The 21,298-nt window shown below is 46.2% G+C and overlaps 1 protein-coding gene across 1 annotated transcript in view; it reads left to right on the forward strand.

Annotated features, from left to right (window-relative positions):
- The window catches only part of LOC109375848 (kinesin-like protein KIF6), a 231,011-nt gene that overhangs the window by 111,193 nt on the left and 98,520 nt on the right, over positions 1-21,298 (forward strand). The window contains exons 4-5 of the mRNA XM_019631364.1: positions 2,013-2,121; positions 13,103-13,158. Of these exons, the coding sequence (XP_019486909.1) occupies positions 2,013-2,121; positions 13,103-13,158 (165 nt within the window). The remainder of the gene's footprint in view (positions 1-2,012; positions 2,122-13,102; positions 13,159-21,298) is intronic.

Consider the following 21,298-nt stretch of genomic DNA (forward strand, 5'->3'; position numbering starts at 1 on the left):
GCTCTAACAGTACCCTGCACGCGGAAAAACCTCAGCTTGGCCTTCCCACCCAGCTGGCAGTTCGGACTGTCAGCTCTAAAAGAAAGCAGAGCCTGGGAGAGAAAAGCCCATGGATCCTTTTTCACTTCAGTATTTTGAGCAACCCTGTATCCTGCACCACCACCCCTCCCCACCGCCACTACTGGCCGGTGGGAACCTTCTCTTCACCTCCTCTGTGGGAGGCAATTCGGGGATCTCACAGGCAGGCTGCAGTGTGGCCTGTGTACAGCTTCTCTCTTCCCTGACTCTACTCCGAAGAGACTCAGTCCCCTTATGCTCTGTTGATACTTGATTACGCAGTGAAAGGCATCATACACTGTTAAAATGGGCAGAGACCAGGGACAGGGGAGAGGGACGGAGTGAGTCCCTTGGCTCCTGGTGGAAGAAAAGAGCCCTCTAGTCAATGTCTCTCGTGCATCAGGGCTCGTCTCCCCGAGTCTCAAACAAACGCGTTCTCAGCCCTGCCCCACCCCCGACTCTGGAGTGTGCAGGGCAGATGTGGAGCTAGAACTGAGCTGTGCCCATTTGCTTCTGATGGAACAGGGTGGGGTGTCTCTGTGGGCCTCGCCATTGAGACATTCTTCATGGTGCTATTTTTATCAACAGTAATCATTAAATTGGTGTCAGATGGGCTGCTCCAGCTCCTCACCCCAAGGCTTAGTGATGGGACTCGGCGGGTTTTTTCCAGGCAAGAGGAGATGTGGCCCATATGAATGCATCTCTGCAACCCTAGGCCTCAGCGTGAACCCCTGCAGCCCTGGACCGTGTTACTGTGGCAATAACAGCAAGTCTCATCATCACTCCCAGTTCATTCTTGCCCTGATTCAATTAACAGACATATGTTGAGCACATTCTAAATGCCAGTCATGGTGACCAAGGAGTCACCAAAAAATATCTGCTCCCCCCTGCCCCGGAGAAATTTATATTTTCCCAGAAAGGATTGTCATGCAAAGTAATGGCGTCTCCTGGGCTGTGCATGTTACAGAGGCATCGACGGGTACGTAGTGGAGGGAGGATTTGTTCTGTCTGGGCCTCAGGGAACGCTCCATGGAGGTGTTCACACTCAGCCAGGGCTTCAATGATAAGTACAGTTAAATGGATGAAAACATGGGAAAAGGAACCAAGGGCAGAGGTATAAAAAATGACTCTGTAGATTCATTCGAAATTTAGCTATGAGCTCTGCTGTCACGCAGAGTCCCAGGCACGCACCTGCACTGACCCTCTCCCTGGATGGCGTGAGGAAGAGGGCCTCGTGGCAAGAATGCCAGCTGCTTCTTCCAAGGGCCCTGCCCCTCTGACTCTGGGTTTCAGAATTTGGCCCCTGAGCAGGACCCAGCAGCAAGGATTCGTCTGTCGTGACTATACTGTTACAAGATGCTGAAGTCAGGCAGGAACCAGGGACCCCCGCCACCGTCTGCTCATGGGTCTTGCAATTGAGACTCTAACTCCCGAGTAAGAGCCGAGGCCCTGCTAGCCAAAGGACACAGGGATGAGTCGTGATATGGAGACGACAAGCAGAATTGACTCGATTCTAAATCTTTCAGTCTGGATTATACTTCTTTTAACTAAATCCCTGGAAATTCAGGGTGAAATTTTACAGAAAACCAAAATGGGGCATAACAGGAAAACAGGGAGAAATATGGCATTGAACGATGGCAGAAAGTGCATTTGCAGATGTTCCTGGCAATCCAGGGCTTGGCACTCTGGTTTTCATTTCCTTTGAGCAGACATTCCAAATTCCACCCCCCAAAGTCACATGGATGCGCAGGCAGAACCCTGCAGGGTGCAGTGGGTGTCGCTGCAAGGAGCTCCTCTGTGGCTTGGCAGCCAGCTAGAAGAGCCTGGGGCCACCTGTCTGGTCAGGAGCCTCTTCCCTCGGAGCCGGGGCTGGCTTTGTGGTCTGACTAAAGTGACAGTGAAGTTAATGGGATCCTGATGTTGTGACTGAGGCCATGTCCCTGTGTCTCCAACAGGGATGAGAGAGGAGATGTCATTAGGACGCCAGGAGGCTTTTGAAATCTTCAAGAGGGACCATGCTGACAGCGTTACCATCGAAGACAACAAACAGATTCTGAAACAGAGGTAAGGCTGGCTCAGCAAGCAGCGGGTCCCCCAAGGCGTAGCCGGGCCAGCCTGGAGGAAACTTGCTTCTGTCCTCCTTAATGTGCCAACCCTAATTTCTAAAAGGAAGGCACAGCCTTTATTCAGTTTCACGTTGAATTCCATCCAGATTGGTACAGTTCTCTTTCAGATGTGTAAGCCTCATCATCCCAGTACTTCTGGGGAGCACCGTTAGGGCAGGGGCTATTACTGGCAGTGCTGACTTTGTATACACGCCTCACATCATGCATTCATTCTCATCAGCTTTTGGCCCTATCAATATCTTACTGTTCCAAAGGCAGGTAAAAAATCTATGGACAAAATTATAGCCCTAGAACTCCAGGGCCTCCAGCTGTTCTGAAGAGCAGTCCTGTGCTTCTTAGTCAGAGAAAGTTTACATATGCCCACCTTCTGACCCAGGGGCCTTAGGTACGTGCACTCTCCAGGCCGGAAGCAGAGCAGATGGCATCAACTGCTGACATGTTTCAGATAACCCATGAATTAGACACATACCCTCAAACTGTAACCAACAGGAAGACTGACGGACTTATGGTTCCAGAACCCGGAAGAGAGAGTGCTAGATTGGGAACCCTTAATGTGTCACTTGTGACTCTGGATCTTAGCACACAGTAAATTGCCAAAAACTATTTGTTGAATTGAAATGCGAATGACAGTCCATCATATGCATGTAAATGACAGTTCAAGGAAGCTTGAGAAGTAGATGAGCTCTCTCAGGAAATCATTTGGAAGTGCAAGGCTCTAGAGCAGCGGTTCTCAACCTGTGGGTCGCAACCCCTTTGGGGGTTGAACGACCCTTTCACAGGGGTCGCCTAAGACCATTGGAAAACAAAAAGATATTTACATTACGATTCATAACAGTAGCAGAATTACAGTTATAGAGTAGCAATGAAAATAATTTTATGGTTGGGGGTGACCACAACATGAGGAACTGTATTAAGGGGTCGCGGCATTAGGAAGGTTGAGAACCGCTGCTCTAGAGGATCGAACCATAAGGGAAAGCTTTAATGGAAAGGGAGAGGAAACGGAAGCCATGAATGGGGACCAAGAAGAAGCAAAGAGAGAATAAAGGGGAACCAGGAGAAATTAGTGTCCTGAAAGCCTAGAGGAGGGACGGCTCCGAGAAGAAGCATGTTGCCAGTGGTGTCAGATGCTACAAAGAAATAAGCAGGAGGCGCTGGAAAGTGCGCAGAGAGTTGGCAACTAAAAGACCAGGGTTTGGAGTGTTGTGAGTGAAGGAGTAAGTGAGAAGAAATTGAGCAAATAGAGAAAGAAAGCAAACAATGTGTTCAAAAGTTTGTGATAGATGAAAACCATCCTTAAAAAGAAAAAAGGGGGCAGGGAGGTAGCTTAAGGAGAAGGGAAGTTTGTTTCAGAAGAGGCGAGAATTGGCCGAGACTGAAGGCCGCAGAAGCAAGCCAGGGGCAAGAGAGAGATAGTGAAACAAGGAAAAGACTGACATGGCAAGGCTTTGGGGAGTCAAGTCAGGAGGGAATCAAAAGATCAGAGGAGCTGAGCCTGGAAGGAGGCTGAATAAAACAACAAAGCAGGATGGGGCTGACATCGATACATTCAGAAGTGGGGGGAGAAAATTAAAGATGATCTCTACTTTGTGAAAGTTGAGGCAGAACAAGAGATTTGAGGATGGTGATGAAGGTTTAATGCAGCTGGCCCGGGAATGGGGAAGAAGGCAGACCTGGAACAAAAGAGAATGGAAAGGCATTCAGCATGGAGGGCCCAACTTCGACTATTAACCAACAATGCTTATACTTGGGCGGGGGGCAGGGGTGGAGGGGCTTGGTGGGGATCTTAGATCACTTTAGGAGCACAGTGAAGGTGATAGGAGTGTAGCCAGGAGCGGCCGTCTGGAATGCAGTGCAGCCCTCCTTAGTTCAAAGAAGGATATGCACCCCCAGCGACCCAACAATTCCACTTCTGGGTATATCCCCCAAGAAGTCCTCACGGTTCGGAAGGAGACACATATGAGGATGCTCAGGGCAGCTCTGTTTGTGGCCAAGGAAAACTGGAAACCTTCTGGGTGTCCATTCCTGGGGAAGTAGAGAGGAGGCCTTCCATAGGTTGGCTGCAGCAGGTGGGAGCATGGATTAATGTACACACACTAGCACGGATAGCACTAAGAACACACAGTTTGTGTAAATTGTAAATATATGCACAGAAAATAAAAACAGCCAAACATAAAGATAAACTTTAGCATCCCTTAACCATAAAAAGAGTTACCTCTGTGCAGAAGCACAACAGGACCAAGACTCAGATTTTAATAAATACATGAATAAAACAAGGGGTGGGGGAGAAAATAAAGTAAATCTAGTGAAAAATGAGAACTCTCTCCCAAGAAAAATATACATATGCACAGCCACACAAATCCAGCAGTTTCACAAACCTTCTAATGCTTGACCGTGTTGTAAGCCACGTACAACGTCTGACAATTAAGTTCTCGAACTCATCCTAGAAAAAGTGCTACATACCTCATTGCTGAATATCACTACGGTCACCTTTGAAGTACTCTGCTTGGGAAGCTATGCACCGATGCCAGCGCCTAGTCCACCCTTCAAGCAATTTTGGAACTCTTTTTCTGAAATGGCCATCAGAGCTGTCATATTACCCTTGATGTCCTGAATGTCAGCAAAATGTCTCCTATCAATATTTCCTTTCTCTTCGGGTAAAGAAAGAAGTCATTGGGGGCCAGATCAGGTGAGTAGGGAGAGTGTTCCAATACAGTTATTTGTTAACTGGCTAAAAACTCCCTCACACAGACAGTGCCGTGTGAGCTGGTACATTGTCATGATGCAAGAGCCATGAATTGTTGGTGAAAAGTTCGGGTCGTCTAACTTTTTCATGCAGCCTTTTCAGCACTTCCAAATAGTCAACTTGGTTAACTGTTTGTCCAGTTGGTGCAAATTCATAATGAATAATCCCTCTGATATCAAAAAATGGTTAGCAACATCATTGCAACACGTTCGCGAACTTAATTGTCAGATCTCGTATATTCAGTATAGTTGGTTGTGTTGGAGCAGGATACCTTGTTTGTCTGAAGATAAGTATGTCGAACTACACAATAGCTGCCATATCTAATAAGGGTTTCCAAAGTGCCCTTTATCCCTGTATTACCTGTATCCCTACCTAAGGTTTCAGAGCTGACACCAGTGCCTCATAACCCTGGCTTCATATTAAAATGACCACGGAGCTTGTAAAAGCTACCAACACCTTGGGCTGACTCTGCAGATATTCTAACTTAATTAGATAGAGCCTGAGCTCCATTTGTTTAAAGATTCCAACATGCCACTAGGTTTGAAAACCTCTGGCTGGACAGTGTCCAGAGACCTTGAGATCCAGAAGCTCTGAGGTAGGATCTCAGGAACTCCACAGGTTAAACCGGTTGCCAAGTGATTCTTTTGCCCACTCAAGGTTAAGAACCACTGGCTGAGGAAGAATGAACTACTTCCTCATTCCTATTCTAGAATCAGCATGGTTCCTGGCTCTGATTTTTACCCTTGAGTTCAGGTCTGTTTCCAGCGAGGAGGTGGCGGGTTGGGGTGGTGGTCAGAGAGATGAGGGCGCTGTGGTCTTTCGAAGCCTTCTGATACAGAGCCTACTCAACTCTAGTACAGCAGAATTCTGACAACCTATGTGACAAATGTGCTTTGGGGTTTAAACACATCTTAATCAAGTAGGATGGGTTGGTAGTACTGGTGGTCCCATCTTCCCTGAGATCAGAGAGCAAGGGAATTAACGAAATTCACACAAAGCTTTCCTCTGAAAAGACATTTACCCAGCAGTAAATCAGTCTTTTTAAGCCGAGTGGAAAGTCAGGAGACCAGCCCACAATTAAAATATATATATAATATACATATATTTTTTTACATTTATTTAATGTTACTGTAATAAAAGCCATTAAGGGAATATTTGGTCCTTGCAGGTGTAACCTAGGACCTACCCCTTTCTCAAGATAGGAGCTTTTGTTTGCATTCTTGGTGCATATTCAATTGTTAGATGTGACATGCTCTTAACTGCTTAAGGTAGAGGACTAAGAGAAAATGTTTTCATATGAAAACAGGTAACTGTGAACTAGTGTTCCTACAGCAGACATCAAAACAAGGCCCCACAGATGCTTATAGGGGTGACCTCCATGCCACCCTTACTTTAGAAAACAGTCCACAGTAGCCCTGATCCCCCACATACACATTGTTCCCATTCCCGCTAGTGACCAGGAGCATCACGGGAGGACTGGCCAGTCAGTCCTGGGAATGCAGACATGCACCAGCAGGGTTTTACTCAAAAAGGCATTAAATGACCAGACTTCACTGACTCTGCCTCATCTCACCTTTCTCATGGTCCTCAGCAACCAGGACCCAGCAGCCTGACCTGCCATTTTATTCCTACTTCTCACATCAAATTACTTTGCCATCTGACGGTTCTAGTGTTGTGACATCACATTGGCAACATCCATGAAAGAAGGACTCAGGACTAATTGCCCCCACACCTGAGCCATGGGCCAGCTCAGCCTCTCCAGCCCATGGCCAGTAGGTTCTAAGCTCAAATGTAGGGAGTATTGGTGACCCAGGATCCCTTCTATAATAATTCCCTCAGGTCCCCAAGAGTGTAAGAATTGATTTAGAGTTGCAGGAGGGAACGGTCGATGGCTCTTACATCTGTGTTACATAGAAGGGTTTTCTTCCCTTTTGCCTGCACCCGTCATTCCCCTCACAGGGGATTCCTAGACCCTCCCAGCTCTGGCCCCAATCTGGGGAAAGTTCTGCTGCCTGCCTGTGACAACAGAAACGAGATGTCCGCACGTTAATAGGATGTTTGCCCTTCACTGAACTACAGCATGTGAGCCGATCCTTAAGCCGAATGTTTCAGTAGAAGACAATGGCAATTGAAAATCACCGCATTTTCTAGGCATGACTCACCCTCCTAGTGAATAATAAAATGAAGAGGGGCTGGAAGGCCCGTGCTTGGCAAACACCGGTGCCCAGGCAACACACAGCCAACTTTCTTTTGTGGCAGAGCCTTCCTACAAACTGAATGGCTCACTCACTGAGTGCCATTAAAGAACAAAAGCAGAAATAAGCGGGGAGATTAACTGCAGTTGGAAAGAAGGCACTGATGATATGACTAAACCAAGAAAAGTGCTCCTTGACTCAGCTGGAGCCTTCCGGCCTAGAATAGAGCCGCATCTAAAACCAACAGGAAAACTGGCCCGAGGGTGGAGAGAACCCTCATGGCACCATCTGGAAATAACATCCGTGACAAATAGGAGTTCCCTGGTTCCCATTAGACTTCAGTTTTGACCTTTATTATTTTTCCTTTTTTTTTTTTTTTCTACTTGCACCTTGTCTCCTGAACTAGAATTATGAACTCTGAGAGCAGAGATGAGATGAAAATCTTCTCAGCCTCCCCACGGTTCTTAACACAGTGCTGGCCTCACAAATGATACTCAAAAACACTCTTTCACTTGAGATGGACAATTTGAAATTGACTTTGAGAAATCTTAGCAGTCAAGAAAACTTCCTGAGAACGCTGTAACTTTCTAGAAGTAAGAGAATGCAGCAGTGGGCTTCGTGAGGTTCATGGAAGGAACTGCTCAACAGGAGCAAGAGAAGGCAGCCATCCTGATGGGGGAATGAGGTGAAATAGAAAAGGAATATTGGCATTTTTTTAAAGTGAAAAGGGGCCCCTAGTTTAAAGCAGCGGCGGCCCTTGGTGCCCAGAAAATTGTCTGTGTCTCTAATCGCCCTGGGACAAAGCCAGGTGTTGGGCTTCCTCAGCGACTCCCGCAGTGGTGACTTACATCTCTGCCTGACACACACCCAGGGCAGTATGGGATTCTCCCAGGAGCTGGTCTTGGAAGTTACATGACGTTCTACCTCAGTCCCCCATCCTTTTCATTCCCTTTGAAGATGAAAAACTTTGCAACTGTCTTGGGTGGCCTTGGCCGTGGACTTGCCCTTTGGTTTGCTGACAGGATAATGCGTATCCACTATTGTCTGTGGTTACTGTTTCCAACATGCCGTCCCACTTCACAGCTTGTCCCACGCCCCCGGGGCGCCGACACCGCCAGGCAGCGGCCATGCTTCACCGTCCCAAAGCACACTTACCCATAGGAATTTTCCACATCAACCCAGCCCTCAGAGGTGTCTCATCCTAATCTCAGAAATGAGGAGTCTGACACCCAACTGTGAAGAGGTGGAGTGGGCGTTAGAACCCAGGTCTCTGACTCCCAGTCCAGTGCTCTCCACACTGCACGCTCTGCCTGTGTGCACGTGCTCGCTCACGTGTCGCTTCCTTTCGTCTACAGAGCTTATGCAATGCTTACACAGTACAAGCCCCTGTTCTAAGCTCCAGGAATAGAAGAGTGAATTAAACAGATGTGGTCACTATCCTCACGGCACTTAAGATATCGAAAGGGAAACAAACAAGGAAACAGGCAACCCCAGTACAGTGTGCTTCTGCCTGTGATGGCAGAAGTTCACAGTGCTGTGGAACCCATGGGGGCGACACCTATGGCCGACTTGCATGGTCCTAGAAAGTTGTCCAGAGGGAGAGACATCGCAGCTGATACTGAGGGATGTAGGTAGCAGCTAGCCAGATAAAGAGAGAGGTTCCAAGCAAAGGGAATGGCCCCAAGGTGAGAGTGTGGCAGTGACACTTGACAGGACTGAAGGCAGTTCAGCCTGGAAAGGCAGAGGCGTGCCAGAGAAGAGCCTGGAGAAATCAGCAGGGGCCGGCGTTTGAGAAATCTAGTTAGCCAGGTCAAGGAATTTTGACTTTGTCCTGATGTCACCAGGGAGCCCTTAAAGGGCTTTAAGCAGGAGAATAACAAGATCAAGTTTGTATTGAAGAAAGCCTCCCCTCCCCCACTAAAATGTGGGCAGTAGCCTGAAGGAGGTAGCATGAATGCAGGGAGCCAAGCCGCCATTGGAGTAACCTGGGAAAGAGGTGACAGCTTCTTCTCTAAGGCCAAGTAGGAATCTAGTGAAGCGGATTCTGAGGATAGATACTGAGGGTGTAGCATGGACGAGACTCCACGACTAAGTGAAGGAGCTAAGGGAGGTGGGGCAAAGGATGGTGAGCGGGTTACTGGGTGAGTGCTGGTGCTCTGTGATGACATGAGGAAAGATGGGAGAAAGGGGGCAGGATTTCAGGGAAGGTAATCGGTTCTGCTTTGGAGACAGTGAATGTTAGGTATCTGCAGGACATCCGGTAGGCAGCTGGATACAGTCAGGAAATAACCAGGGTTGAGGTGGAGATTTGGGAGGTGTCAGCAGAAATCACAAAGGAAAGCACTGGCATGGAAAATGCCCAGAGAGAATCGCAACGTGAAGCCAGGGCTAGGACAAAACCCTCATGCTCACCAACATCTAAGGAACAGCCTGCAGGAGACCCTGCCAAGGAGACTGCAAAGGAGCAGCCAAAGAGAGAGAGAGGAGTAAAACACAGGAGGCCAGGCGATGCGATGTGGGAGCCGATGAAGGAGAATGAGGTCATCCTGGAGACAGTGGTCGTCAGCAGAGCGCCGGGCGCACAGTGGGTGCAGCTGGATCCGTGGAGGCTGGATATCTCAGGAAGGCAGGTGTGAAGACCAGCCAGGCCACCGCACTCCTCCCCGCTTGCAACCCAGGCCTTGCCCCATGGCACAGATGTTCTGTGCCCGCCAGCCTGGATCTGCACCCAGCAACCCTCCAGTGTGAGCCACACAGCCAGCGACGCCCTGGTAGGAACACTTTGGCACCAGCAGTGACAGACTCTGGGGGTTCACAGATGGTTCTGGTTGAGTCACAGAGCCTTCTTGCCTGGCCCTCCTCAGGGGCCTCCTCCATAGGCCACGCCTCTTCACCAGAGCCTCAGCTTAGGATATTGTCCAGGGTGCAGCGTGCCCTGGGGACCGTCAGCGCAGGTTCACTGCCTTAGTCACACACTAGAGCTACATCATGAATGAGACCGTGCCTCTTCCAGAAGGTCAGGGGTCGGAGACTACCCTGGATGAGTAGGACTTAGACTGAGGCGGGAGGAAGGAGACGGAGGGGGACCAAGGGAGACCCGCTAGTGAGGCATGCAGGGTGGGCAACGAAGAAAGCGGCAGAACTGGGGGCTCCCCTCCTTTCTCAGCTTTTTGGTGTCCCCTGCTTTTCCTTCTCGTCTCTCCCGGCTCCCGTCACACCACCCACTCTTGTCTCTCAGGGCTGGGCTTCCTTAGGAAAGAGTTTGTCTTGACAGCCAGGGATCAAGAACACATGTGGGTGGGGTGGCCTGGAGTGATGACAACTGCAGAGTGAAGGGAAAATGGTCTCATGAAGACGGGTCAGCCCTCAGCCCACACCTCTTCAATGGATAAGCCCTTTTAAGCTTGGCACCGGGGCTGCAGAGAAGGCACTGGAACAGCTCAACTGTCTGCCAGTCCCGCTGCAGGGTGGCTCTTCGGAGAGCGCTGACCACAGCACTGGGCAGCTCCCCCTGCCACGGCGTCTGGACGCCTCTGGGCACTGCCAAGGTGGTGGGGGGTGCAGGGGTGAGGGAGCTTTATCCCAGGCCTGTCAGGGCTGCTGTGGGGATTGCCCGTTCTGCCTGTGGTATCTTCCTTTTTCTGTCTCTGCTCTGCTTTCCTCCGGCACTGACATGAATTTCAGCAGCCTTGCAGAGATGCTCTTTTATTTTCCTTATTCCAAAGAGTCTAAATCTTCCAGAACTCTACAGAACTAGCAGTCAGAGGAATCATTCATGGAGCAATGAAGGACGATCAAATGCTACGAAATCCTAAGTACGGAGAGGGACATGGCGGCCATCAAATAGTTCCCGTCCCCCCGTATGCAGAGCTTCAAGTATGAGGATAGACCTCATCTTCTGAGTGGCCTGGACCAAACTTCAGGTGACGGCTGCCCAGCAAAGGCCAGTGTGACCCCACGGAGCCCAGCACAGGGACCTCAACGTTATAGGAATGTCTGCTGAACCGAATTCCATCTGAATGGCATCACATGGAGCTGCACTTCTCTCCGGAAGGTGACAGGCCCTAGCTGAAGAGAGGACATGCTTAACCTATAATGAACACCCTTAATGAGGAAGCTGGGGTGGAGTCCCCAGAAACCTAACCTTGAGAGAAAATTTCATCTCCTTCCCTGAAAACTTCCTGCCTGCAGCCACAGGCCAGGGAGACAGACTCGGAAAATAGCAGTGACATAACTCACGCTCCTTTTCACCAAGCACAGAGCAGTCATGGCCTGTCATTTCCCTGCCTGGAATGCCCTCCTCTCCCCACTTCCTCTAACAAAATCCTATGCAACTAAAGCATTTACGGATGAAACCATTTATCTGGGTTTTACTGAAATCCAGAAACATTGGGGAAGTGGGGAGAGGATGGGGAGAGAGGAGATAGTGAAAAATCAAATTGGCCAAATGTTGACAATTAATGAAATATGATGATGGGTATGGGAGGGTTCATTCTGTTCTTCTCTCTATTTTGTGTATATGTATTTGGAAATTTCCATAATAAAATTTTTTTCTAAAATGTCCTATACACTCTAAATCCCAGGTCAGTCCTACCTTGTACGTGATGCTGTCCTGACCCCTCCCCTCTCATGGATAGGCCCCTCCCTAGTCATGCTAATGGCCTGGCCAGTGTTAGGCACGTAGCACAATGAGTAGCCACATAGTATGTATTTGTTTCATAGATTTTCAGTTGCCTCTTAAATTTCATGGCAGAAAGAAGACAAGAAAGCAACTATCATTTCATAAGGCCATGGACTGCATGTTTCTTATATATACTTCTCCAGCACAAGGTTGGTTCTGCCTGGATGTCTCACACGTATTTGTTGGGAAACATGGAGGAATCGTTAAGTAAACATCAGCACAACCATCTACCGGACTAGTAGGCAGCCATCAAAGATAATGGAGAAGTAGGGCCGGCCGAGTGGCTCAGTTGGTTAAGAGCTCACTCAAGGATTTGAGCTCTGAGCAACAGCGGTTCGAGTCCAGCCCAAGCTGAGTTGCCGCTGAGCTGCTGACAGGTGGCAGGATGGCTCAGCTAAAAAAAAAAATAATAATAATGGAGAAGTTTCTAATGACATGGGGAAGGATTGATGTTATAATGCTAAGTGGGGGGGAAAAATCAAAGCACAAAATCTATATATGATACAATCTTCACTCTATAAAAACTGGCTAGAAAAAGGACTGGGTAGATGTCAAAATGTGCTTATTTCTGGGTGGGGGCTTATTAAAGTTGTTTTCTTTTTTTTTCTTGTTTTTACATTTTCAAAATGTGGTTTAACATCATGTATAACAGGAGTCTGCAAACTTTTTCTGTAAGGGGCCAGATAGAAAATACGTTCAGCTTTGCAGGCCATCCCTTGTCTGTCACACCTACCCAACTGCGCCATTGTAGCAGGAAAGCGAGCAGAGGCGAGATGTAAATGACGGGTGTGGCTGTGCGCCGGTACAACTTGATTTACAGAAACAAGTGGTGGGCTGGGTTTGTCTCATGACCACTCATAGTTTGCTGACATCTGACATCTGACATCTGACTTTATAATCAGAGAAAACAAGTTATTTAAGTTATAATAAAAATGTAGTCTTTGACTCTAAGACCCTGATACTACGATTAACAGAGCACACATAGTACAGAAAGCTCATAGCCATGCTGTATTCTGGTATCTTTGCATCATAAGACACTAGAATTGAAAGTCATAAATTAATGAATATTAAAATGAAAATTCTCTGCTGGGTAGAGGAGTCAAAATTCAAGATACCAGTAATTAATACAAAATTAATCTCTTATTTTTAAGCCTAATATATTTCATTTATTTAGATTTTTTTATATCCTCTAATAAAGTTTTATAATATTTTAGAGACCTCTTAGAAATCTGTTATTTTTTAAAACATAATTTAGGATGAAGAGAAAATGTTAAACTCTCATTTTTTTTTTCTCTCTCAGATTTTCTGAAGCAAAGGCCCTGGGAGAAACTATTAATGAAGCAAGAAGTAGAATCGGTAAGCAGCTGATATTCTGTAAGCTTATTTCACAGACCATTGTCCTGGTGAAAATCAGGCCATGATGTGCCTCCAAATAGCCATGGAGTTTAGTTTCTGGAGAGCCCTGCCAAGGAAGCTGCTTTGAGAGTGCCTCTCCTTGGAAGTTTGTCATCCCTACCCTCATCCATCAGGAAAAGCAATTTCTTTTCTCTAGAACTTGACCTTTTCATCCTCATGCAGGCCTGAGCTCTAGCATCACAATGAGAAAGTTTTGCTTTTCCCTGGTGTTTTTCAGCAATGGCTCAGCTGGTCATAACCACACGATTACAGTGACATTTCATATTTTCAAGTGCTGTGAAACACTTTTACACCTCCCAAATCTTATACTTAGCATTTGGAGCACATTTTTTAGTGCCGTTCAAGAAGCCAGTGGGAGGATGGGAAGCAAAAATGAGCCACTGGGCCATCTTCTCAGGGGACAGGCTGCTGAGGGGGGCCCCTCCACCTAGGTGAGCATCCCTGGAAAAAGTGAGGTTAAGTTAGCAAGAGGCAAACGCGACAAAAGCATGCCTCATATCTTCGTTAAAGTGAGAGGAAAATGCGTCTTGCATTCCAAGCCAGAAGACACACGGAGCTCCATCTCCCAGGCTGGTGCAGCTTTGCAGAGGGGGTCCCTGTGCCTTTGGCACTGAGGCAGGGAAGGCAGAAGTTACCTACCTGTTCACAGGTGACTCCTTAAGTCCCTCTGTCCCCACCTTCTTCACTTCATGAGCAAAAGCCACTCTGAATGTCCCTTTTGGGTTTTTCTACAGAATATTGAAAATCATGATAGCCTCAGGTCGTTGCCGTTGAGGAAACAGGTGCCCTGTGTTCCCTTCATTGGCCTGAATGGAAAGAGCTGAGGCAGCAGGCCCCGAGCCATTCCCAGCACCAGACTGAGAATCCCGAGAGTCTTTGAGATTCTGAACCAGAAGTCCAGGATCTGGGATGGGGGCAAACTGCACCTTTACTTTCACTACCCTCCCCCTACAGTTTAGCATTGCCTTCCGTGATGAGCGTAGGCAGCGGACCACAGCAGAACTAGCAGCACCTGTCGCCAGTGGAAGTCACAGACATTTTCATTTCCCAGCTTGGTTGGCAGACATCCTAAGATGCCTTTGATACTTACCAATAGTTCAAAATTACAGCAGCTATGAGACTCACCATTCGATCTGATTGTTTAATACATTTATATAAAAGCACACAGATATTTCTATATCACAAAATGTTTTAAATGTTTCATAACTATTTTAATATAATTGGTTTCTCTTAAAGCCCTATGTAAAACTCTTTTCTTGGCCTGGATCCTCAAGCCCCCTGAAACTGCATGAAAAGAATTGGGGGTTAGGAGTGTGTGCATTTATCTGGAGATAATAGTCATAGTTGACCTGATTCTCAAAGGGATCGGTGACCTAGAACAATAAGGAAATTAAGTCTAGCCCTACATCCCATCAACGTGCCAGGGCTCCAGGCAGGAAAGCAGCGCCCAGCTGAGGAGCAGCCCAGCCCCAGCAGCAGAGCTGTGCTGGCCCGCCTGGCTCGGTGGCCTGGAAGAAAGGGAGAGAGGGAGGAATGGAGGGAAGACAAAGCAGTCTTCAGGAGAGCTGGGGCCAACTTCTCAACCTCACCTGGCTCAAAGGGCCCAATGGTCTGTTTCATTCCTGGGAGAAAAGAGGGAAAGACCTTTTATAAGTTGCTTCTCCACAAAAAGTAATAGAAGGTTTTGCTCTTGAAAAGTATTTAACTGTCTAAACCAAAATAAAACTGTCCCGACACTAATTTACTGCTTTCTGATGGAAGGCACCAATGGCCTATGCTAATATACTTAGCCTTTCACTCTGAGTACGTTGGGTTGTGGTCACAAAGAATTCTAAATTCTCCATCATTGTGGTGCAAAAACACATGCCAATGGATCCAGTTTGTCACATTCTTGAGCTTAGGTAAGTTGGTGGCTGCCCCAAGCCCCATCTTCTAGCCACTCATCTTTCAAATGTGATCTTGACCCAAAGGGGTCCAGGTGTGTGGGTCAGTGAGACTCAACCCCAGTGCTGAACAAGCCCCTCTTGGTGCTAGCCCACCATCACTGCATCTCAGGTAAAGATTAAGGAACTATAAGGTGGAACTCGTATACATATTTAAAATTTCCAAGGCAACCTTGAAGGAAACGGAATTTATGACATGACTGAATCATAAATCTTTAATTTCTTCCTAGGGAGAAATTAAATCAAGTGGAATTGTCAGTCCCCAATGAGTCCTTTGGTGAATCTAAGAGTCTGGAGGTGGGAGCATGGCACAGACGTACCATTGTATTCATGGGAGGATGACTCAGTTTGGCTCCCAAACTGTGCCATATCCTGCCCCCGGAACCCAAGGCAGACATGAGATGCTGTGGAGTGTACCTGAAACTGGCCTGCAGAAAGGAAATGAAAGCTGCATGTGTGAGCTACACAGCAGCCAGCCCACATGTTTAAAGTTTAGGTTGCCGCTGTCTCCTCAGGTCATTCGGTTTTTCTCTGACATTGTGATCTAGAGCTGCCATTTGAGTTTCCTTCTCAAAAATCCCCAGAAGCCTCAATTCAGTAGTGACCACATAATATCAGTGTTTACATGGCATAGTCAGTAAATCTAAAACTTTCATATTATTTCCTTTCCTTATAACAAGACAACCCAAACTAGGTAGATAAACTCTTGCCACGAACTTCTTTTTTGTCCTTCTCTGTACATCATTTCTATCAATCCTGATGTTGAAACAAGTTAACATCACAGAAATGGAAGGAATTACCAACTTAGGGTCTCCCTTAAAAAAAGAAATAATAGAATCTCTGTTTCCATAGGTGAGCCATTTTCGTTGTATTTACCTGTCCCATACGTAAGAGTATTTAGGCCGCTTTTCATCATATGGGCTGTGTTTCGAATATGTTCATATACACCCTGACTGCATCATATCTCTAAAAAAGCCATAGAGCCCAAACCGTGGGAAAAGCAATAGACTGCTTTGGAGGCAGTGGCATAAACCAGGTCATTTTCACTTATTAGAATCCTGGCATTCGTTGCTCTACATCAGTGTTCTGCCCCTGGCAGCCTTATCTTTGGCAACAAAGGACAATGACTGTCTGTTCCTTGGCATAAGGCCCGCTCCTGGACCCGTCCAGGAACCAGCTGCTTTGGAGGCAGGTGAAAGGGTTTGACTGACACCTCTTGGCCCCTCTTCATCCTCCATAGACCCTTCCAGGCCTAAATGAAAACTAACATCACAGGATGCTGCACAGAAGGGTTTTCACGAGTGAGCCAATCCATGATCAATTCAAAAATCATAGGAAATGTCATAGAAGTAACCGTTAGTGAGAGGTGCAGAAAAAAAGAAACACTAGAAAAGCTAACAAAGCATTCAGAAAGTTTTTATTCTCCTATCCCAAATTCAAAGACGGACCCCAACCCACCATCTGAACAATAACTTTTGTTAACACTGTTTCTCTCATACATTTGGGATTTGAGAAAATCAGATCTGGGTCTCCATCCAGAATAAATAGGACGATTTTTCAGTTTTGTGCATTTTCTCTAATCTTCCTTTGAGGTTTACTGCTAGGTCTGCGTGCACATGTTGGCTTCTAGTATCTCATCCTGGAGGAGGGGAGAGATGACATCTGGGTCATTTTGCTAGAGTCAATTATATTCTTTTGTTCCTATTTGTCACCAGCTCCAAGTAACAACCACATCAACAACCTCACCATGTACTGAGCACTGACTATGCTGTGCCAAGAACTTGATGTATGTTATCTCATTTAATCCTCACAGAGAAGGGCTGTTACCTATGGGGGGGGGGGGTATTACCATATGTCATATAATCTAAGCTACACAATTTTTACAGTCTTAACACCACAAATCAAGATACACTTGCCCATCCCACTTGGCTATTTATTCATATTTCTAAAACCTCTGTAATGAGGATGAGTCATACAGCTGATGTAGTCTAGATTGTATAAAATAGGATAGCACCATTATTTTGCAGGTTAAAAAATGGAGTTTCAGTGAGGTGACCTACTAAGTGGCCAAGCTACAACTAAAATCCATTTCTGTCCAACTCCAGAACTTTCAATTACAGAATACTATTGCCATAAATTCAGGTTTATTTGACTCTGACGTTTTCTTCTGCATTTAAATGTTTACTTAGCTGTTTCTCAGTTTTCCTGAATATTTGGCCTTCATCTTATATGATATACCCAACAGCAGGCTCAAACTAGACCCCAGCTCATGCACACGTAGCCCAAGATTAAAGGGGTCTTTGTAACCTGATTAAGGACAGGTCATCTTTGCACAATGGGGCGCAGTGGTAGAGTGACTGGGGTCTGACACCCAGCCTGCCCTTGCTCTCCACTCCACGTTGCACCTGCCCTTAGGAAGGGGCACCTTTTTCCAGTTTTCAGGAAGCTGTGCTATGGGCTGGCAGCAGCCCTGGTAGGATTCTGTGTCCCACGTGGGTGTCAACCATCGTTTTCAGTGGTTTGGAAAACAGAAGGGTTGTATTTTCAGACTGTGTACAGCCCCAACTGAGCGGCTCTCCTGATGCTTCAGAAAACATACGAGAATTCAAAACTTAAAACTTAGATGAGGTTTCGTAGGAATAGGTGTAATGAAGTTCTTACGCTTAAGTACCAAAGCCAGCATGGATAAGGCCTAGGGTAAGCCTAATTAAGGGCTGGCATAGACATCATCAGGGACCACAAAATGAAAATGTGTTACCATAAAGTTAAAAAATACTATATTCTCAAAAATAAGAAATGCAAAAGTCGAGCCATCACCCTTTCGCTCTGCCCAGCATCTCCATGCCTATGTTGCATGTATTTCCTTGGTCACTTCCACATAACCCTCTACAAAGGAGAGATGGTTCAGAGAAAAGCAGCTAAAGGGATGATGAAAAAAAGTTACAGAGTAGAGTTTTGCTTTATTAAGTGATACACCACATGTTTATTTTAAATAACAAGCTTTGATTGAGCATTAAGAGTATTTCGTTTGACTTTTTTTTATATTGTACTTGTCAAAATGATTCAGTTAATTTGTGCTCAATTTGTATTGGTCAGGATGTTTGGCTGTAAGCATAAAAGGAAATGTATTGTCTCATGTAACTAGGAAGTCCAAGGAGCACAGTTGGCTTCAAATTCTCCTTCTCCTTCTCCTTCTCCTCCCACTCCGCCTGCCCCATCCCCCACCTCCCCTTCTTCTCCTTCTATCTCTCAATTCTACTTGACTACGTTTTCTGATAGCCTCTCCCCATTTAGTGGCATGGTGTCCCTGAAAGCTCAAAGTTTACATGGCCTGTAGACTTCATAATCCTTGTAAAAGGGATCTTTCCCGACAATGTTGGCAAAAGTCCCCAGAGGTGACTTTTTGGTCTGATTGGTCTGGCTTAAGTCATGTGCCCATCTCTCATGCAATCCCTATACCGAAGGGCATGACATACTCTGTCTGGCTGGGCCTAGGCCCACCCCTGGGGGGGATGCTTAGCCCTCCTGCACCACATAAACTGAACAAGATTTTTAAAGAATCGAAGAGGTACTTTCTCCAAAGGAAAAAATGACAGAAAACAATCATGTTCACTACAGACCTTTCAGAAATTGATCTGTGACCTGAAATAAAAGAATAGATAGTTCTTATGAGAAAAAAAAATAACAGTTAGACTAATTTATCTGGGGAAAAAAGAAAGCTGTGAGTGGAGAACTTAAAAACTTTTTAAGTTCAGGCTTTTATTCTCTAATGGAATAAATGCAAAATTACATGCTAAAAAATTACAGGGATTGTAGGAAAATTAAGATTGGGAAGACCATGCAACTTTATAACTACCCTGTTTCCCCAAAAATAAGACCTAGCCAGAAAATAAGCCATAGCGTGATTTTAGGTGGCAAAATATAGCACCTTGGCATAGTGAATATTTTAAGCTGAAAGAGTTTGTGGAAAAGGCATCCTTCTCTCTGAAACAGGTCATAAAACCCTCATGTGAGGGGTGCGTGCCCTCCATATCCTGGAGGAATCATGCTATGGCTTCTTCTCTGGCTAGGTCTTATTTTAGGGGAAACACGGTAACACTCTAACAAACCAATTACAATTCTAATTTAAAAAATCATGATATAAGTAAAAAGACATGATGAATTCCTAACACATAAAGAAACACTATACAAACCTCAGATGTTTTTCTTCCAAATGGAAGCTATCATGATAGAAGAGGACGCAAGGAGGATTGAGGCGCTGCGTCATGGAGACATGAACAATGCACACCAAGATGGGAAGAGCCGCACAATAAGAAAGATTCTCTTTCTTCTAAGAGTCTAAGAGTGCTGGTCACACTGGACCAAGGGAAGGAATGTGGGGAGAAGGGGCCCTGTGCTTCTCCACAGCCCTCAGGGCTCAGCTCTGCTCACTTACTTTGTACTTAGCAATTTTTTTTCTTGATGATGCAAAACTCTATCGTACTAGGGAAAAAAATCGCATGCGAACAAATGAGACTGCTGTATGACACTGACATCATCGCCATCACCCGCATATGAGCCGATTCCTGTTAAAGAAACAGTTGTAAGAGAACCGACTGTTTACTCGCATTACTTTAAAGAGTTTCAAAAAGGGAGAAATAATTTTCAGTTGTATTGAAAATATACTTGGTCGTGTGAAAAAAACAAACAAACACTTTGCCAAATAAAGTAATTACATGGACAGAGATTCCAGGGACTTTTAAAAGCAAGACAGATAGGCATCTTTCTGAAATGACTCCGGGCATCTAGAGATGAAAAGAGCAAAGCTGATTTCTTAAGGTCCCTTTTGTAACAATTTGGAACATTGAAATTCCAAGACATGTCGTTATCTGAATGACAGCCCATAACCAGTACAACTGATGTCTTCAAGGAACTGATTGAATGTATGGCTGTCATCTTGGAGCTCAAACAAACAAACAAACAAACAAAATGGTTTGAGCAAGCTGGAGGACTGTAGATTATATTACCTGGCAACAGGTAACACTCACAATTGGCATGTATAAAAGCAGGAAGCAATGATTTGGTCAGAACATCAACAAAAAAAGATGGATGGTTGTCTCCCAAGAGCCCCAGCAGGGTGGTCTTAACCGAGAGAATGAGCTAGGGTCCAGGAACTGGCCTTGGCTGAGTGGATTCAGGAATATTGACTCATGCCAATCAGTTTAGACAGGCACTCTTAAACTGCCTCCCATCCAAGGCACCTTCCCCCAGCAAACAAAATCGGTTAGTTACTGGAAGGCTGGTATATAGGCATCCCCAAGCACAAAGGGGATCAAAACGAAGTGAAGCAGAACATTTTGAGAGTTAGGTTCTCACGGTCATCGTAAAGCCTCACCAGACATCCATTGCCCAGAGGGGTGAATATCCCTGCATTACAAACCAGCCCCCTCTTGTGCACAATACCCCTTTCTCCAGAAATAATAAAATATCATTTATGTTGGGCTTCTACTTACTAAACTATAATTGCATTCCACTCCTGCCTCTCAAGGATGAACCCCAAGTCACGCGGATAGTGTTTGGGGTTACAGAAACAATTACATTGTGCTTGGCTCTTTTGATTTTGAGAAATAGAAACCCAGTGAACTAACTCAGGCTTAGGATGCATGTGTGGTGATGACAAGAATCTCATCAAGATACAATAATAAGATTTGAGACCCCTTCCAAGCTGGAATGGAAGCCAGAGCCAGCACCTTTGGGGCCACCAGGAACCAGAGAGGCTCCAGATCCCAGCCCCCTCCCCGTGCCTCCCCCTGGGGCCTCCCGCTACCTCTGTGCATGTCTCTTGTCGCGACCTACTGGCCCTGCTGACCACAGGTCCCACTTGCTTGTCGCCTGCTCTGATCTCAGCTGTAACCTGAAAGCATCCTTTAACATTCTGCCCCCAAGGTTGATGAGCTAGTTATTTGCTTGTTTCTTAGCTCAGTGTTGTGAGAAAGAGGACTTGACTGGCCCAATTTATCTTTGCTAAGCCTTTAAGAATATGCTGTCTTTGGGTCAGAAATCCACCTCTGGTCCAGTCAGCAGTGGCCAGGGAGGAAAAGAGGTCTTGTGTTTTGGAAAGTGGCCACCTAGGCAGCAGAGTGTGATGGGAGATTCCT

The sequence above is a fragment of the Hipposideros armiger genome, unplaced genomic scaffold, assembly GCF_001890085.2.
Source record: "Hipposideros armiger isolate ML-2016 unplaced genomic scaffold, ASM189008v1 scaffold_993, whole genome shotgun sequence".
Taxonomy (NCBI): domain Eukaryota; kingdom Metazoa; phylum Chordata; class Mammalia; order Chiroptera; family Hipposideridae; genus Hipposideros; species Hipposideros armiger.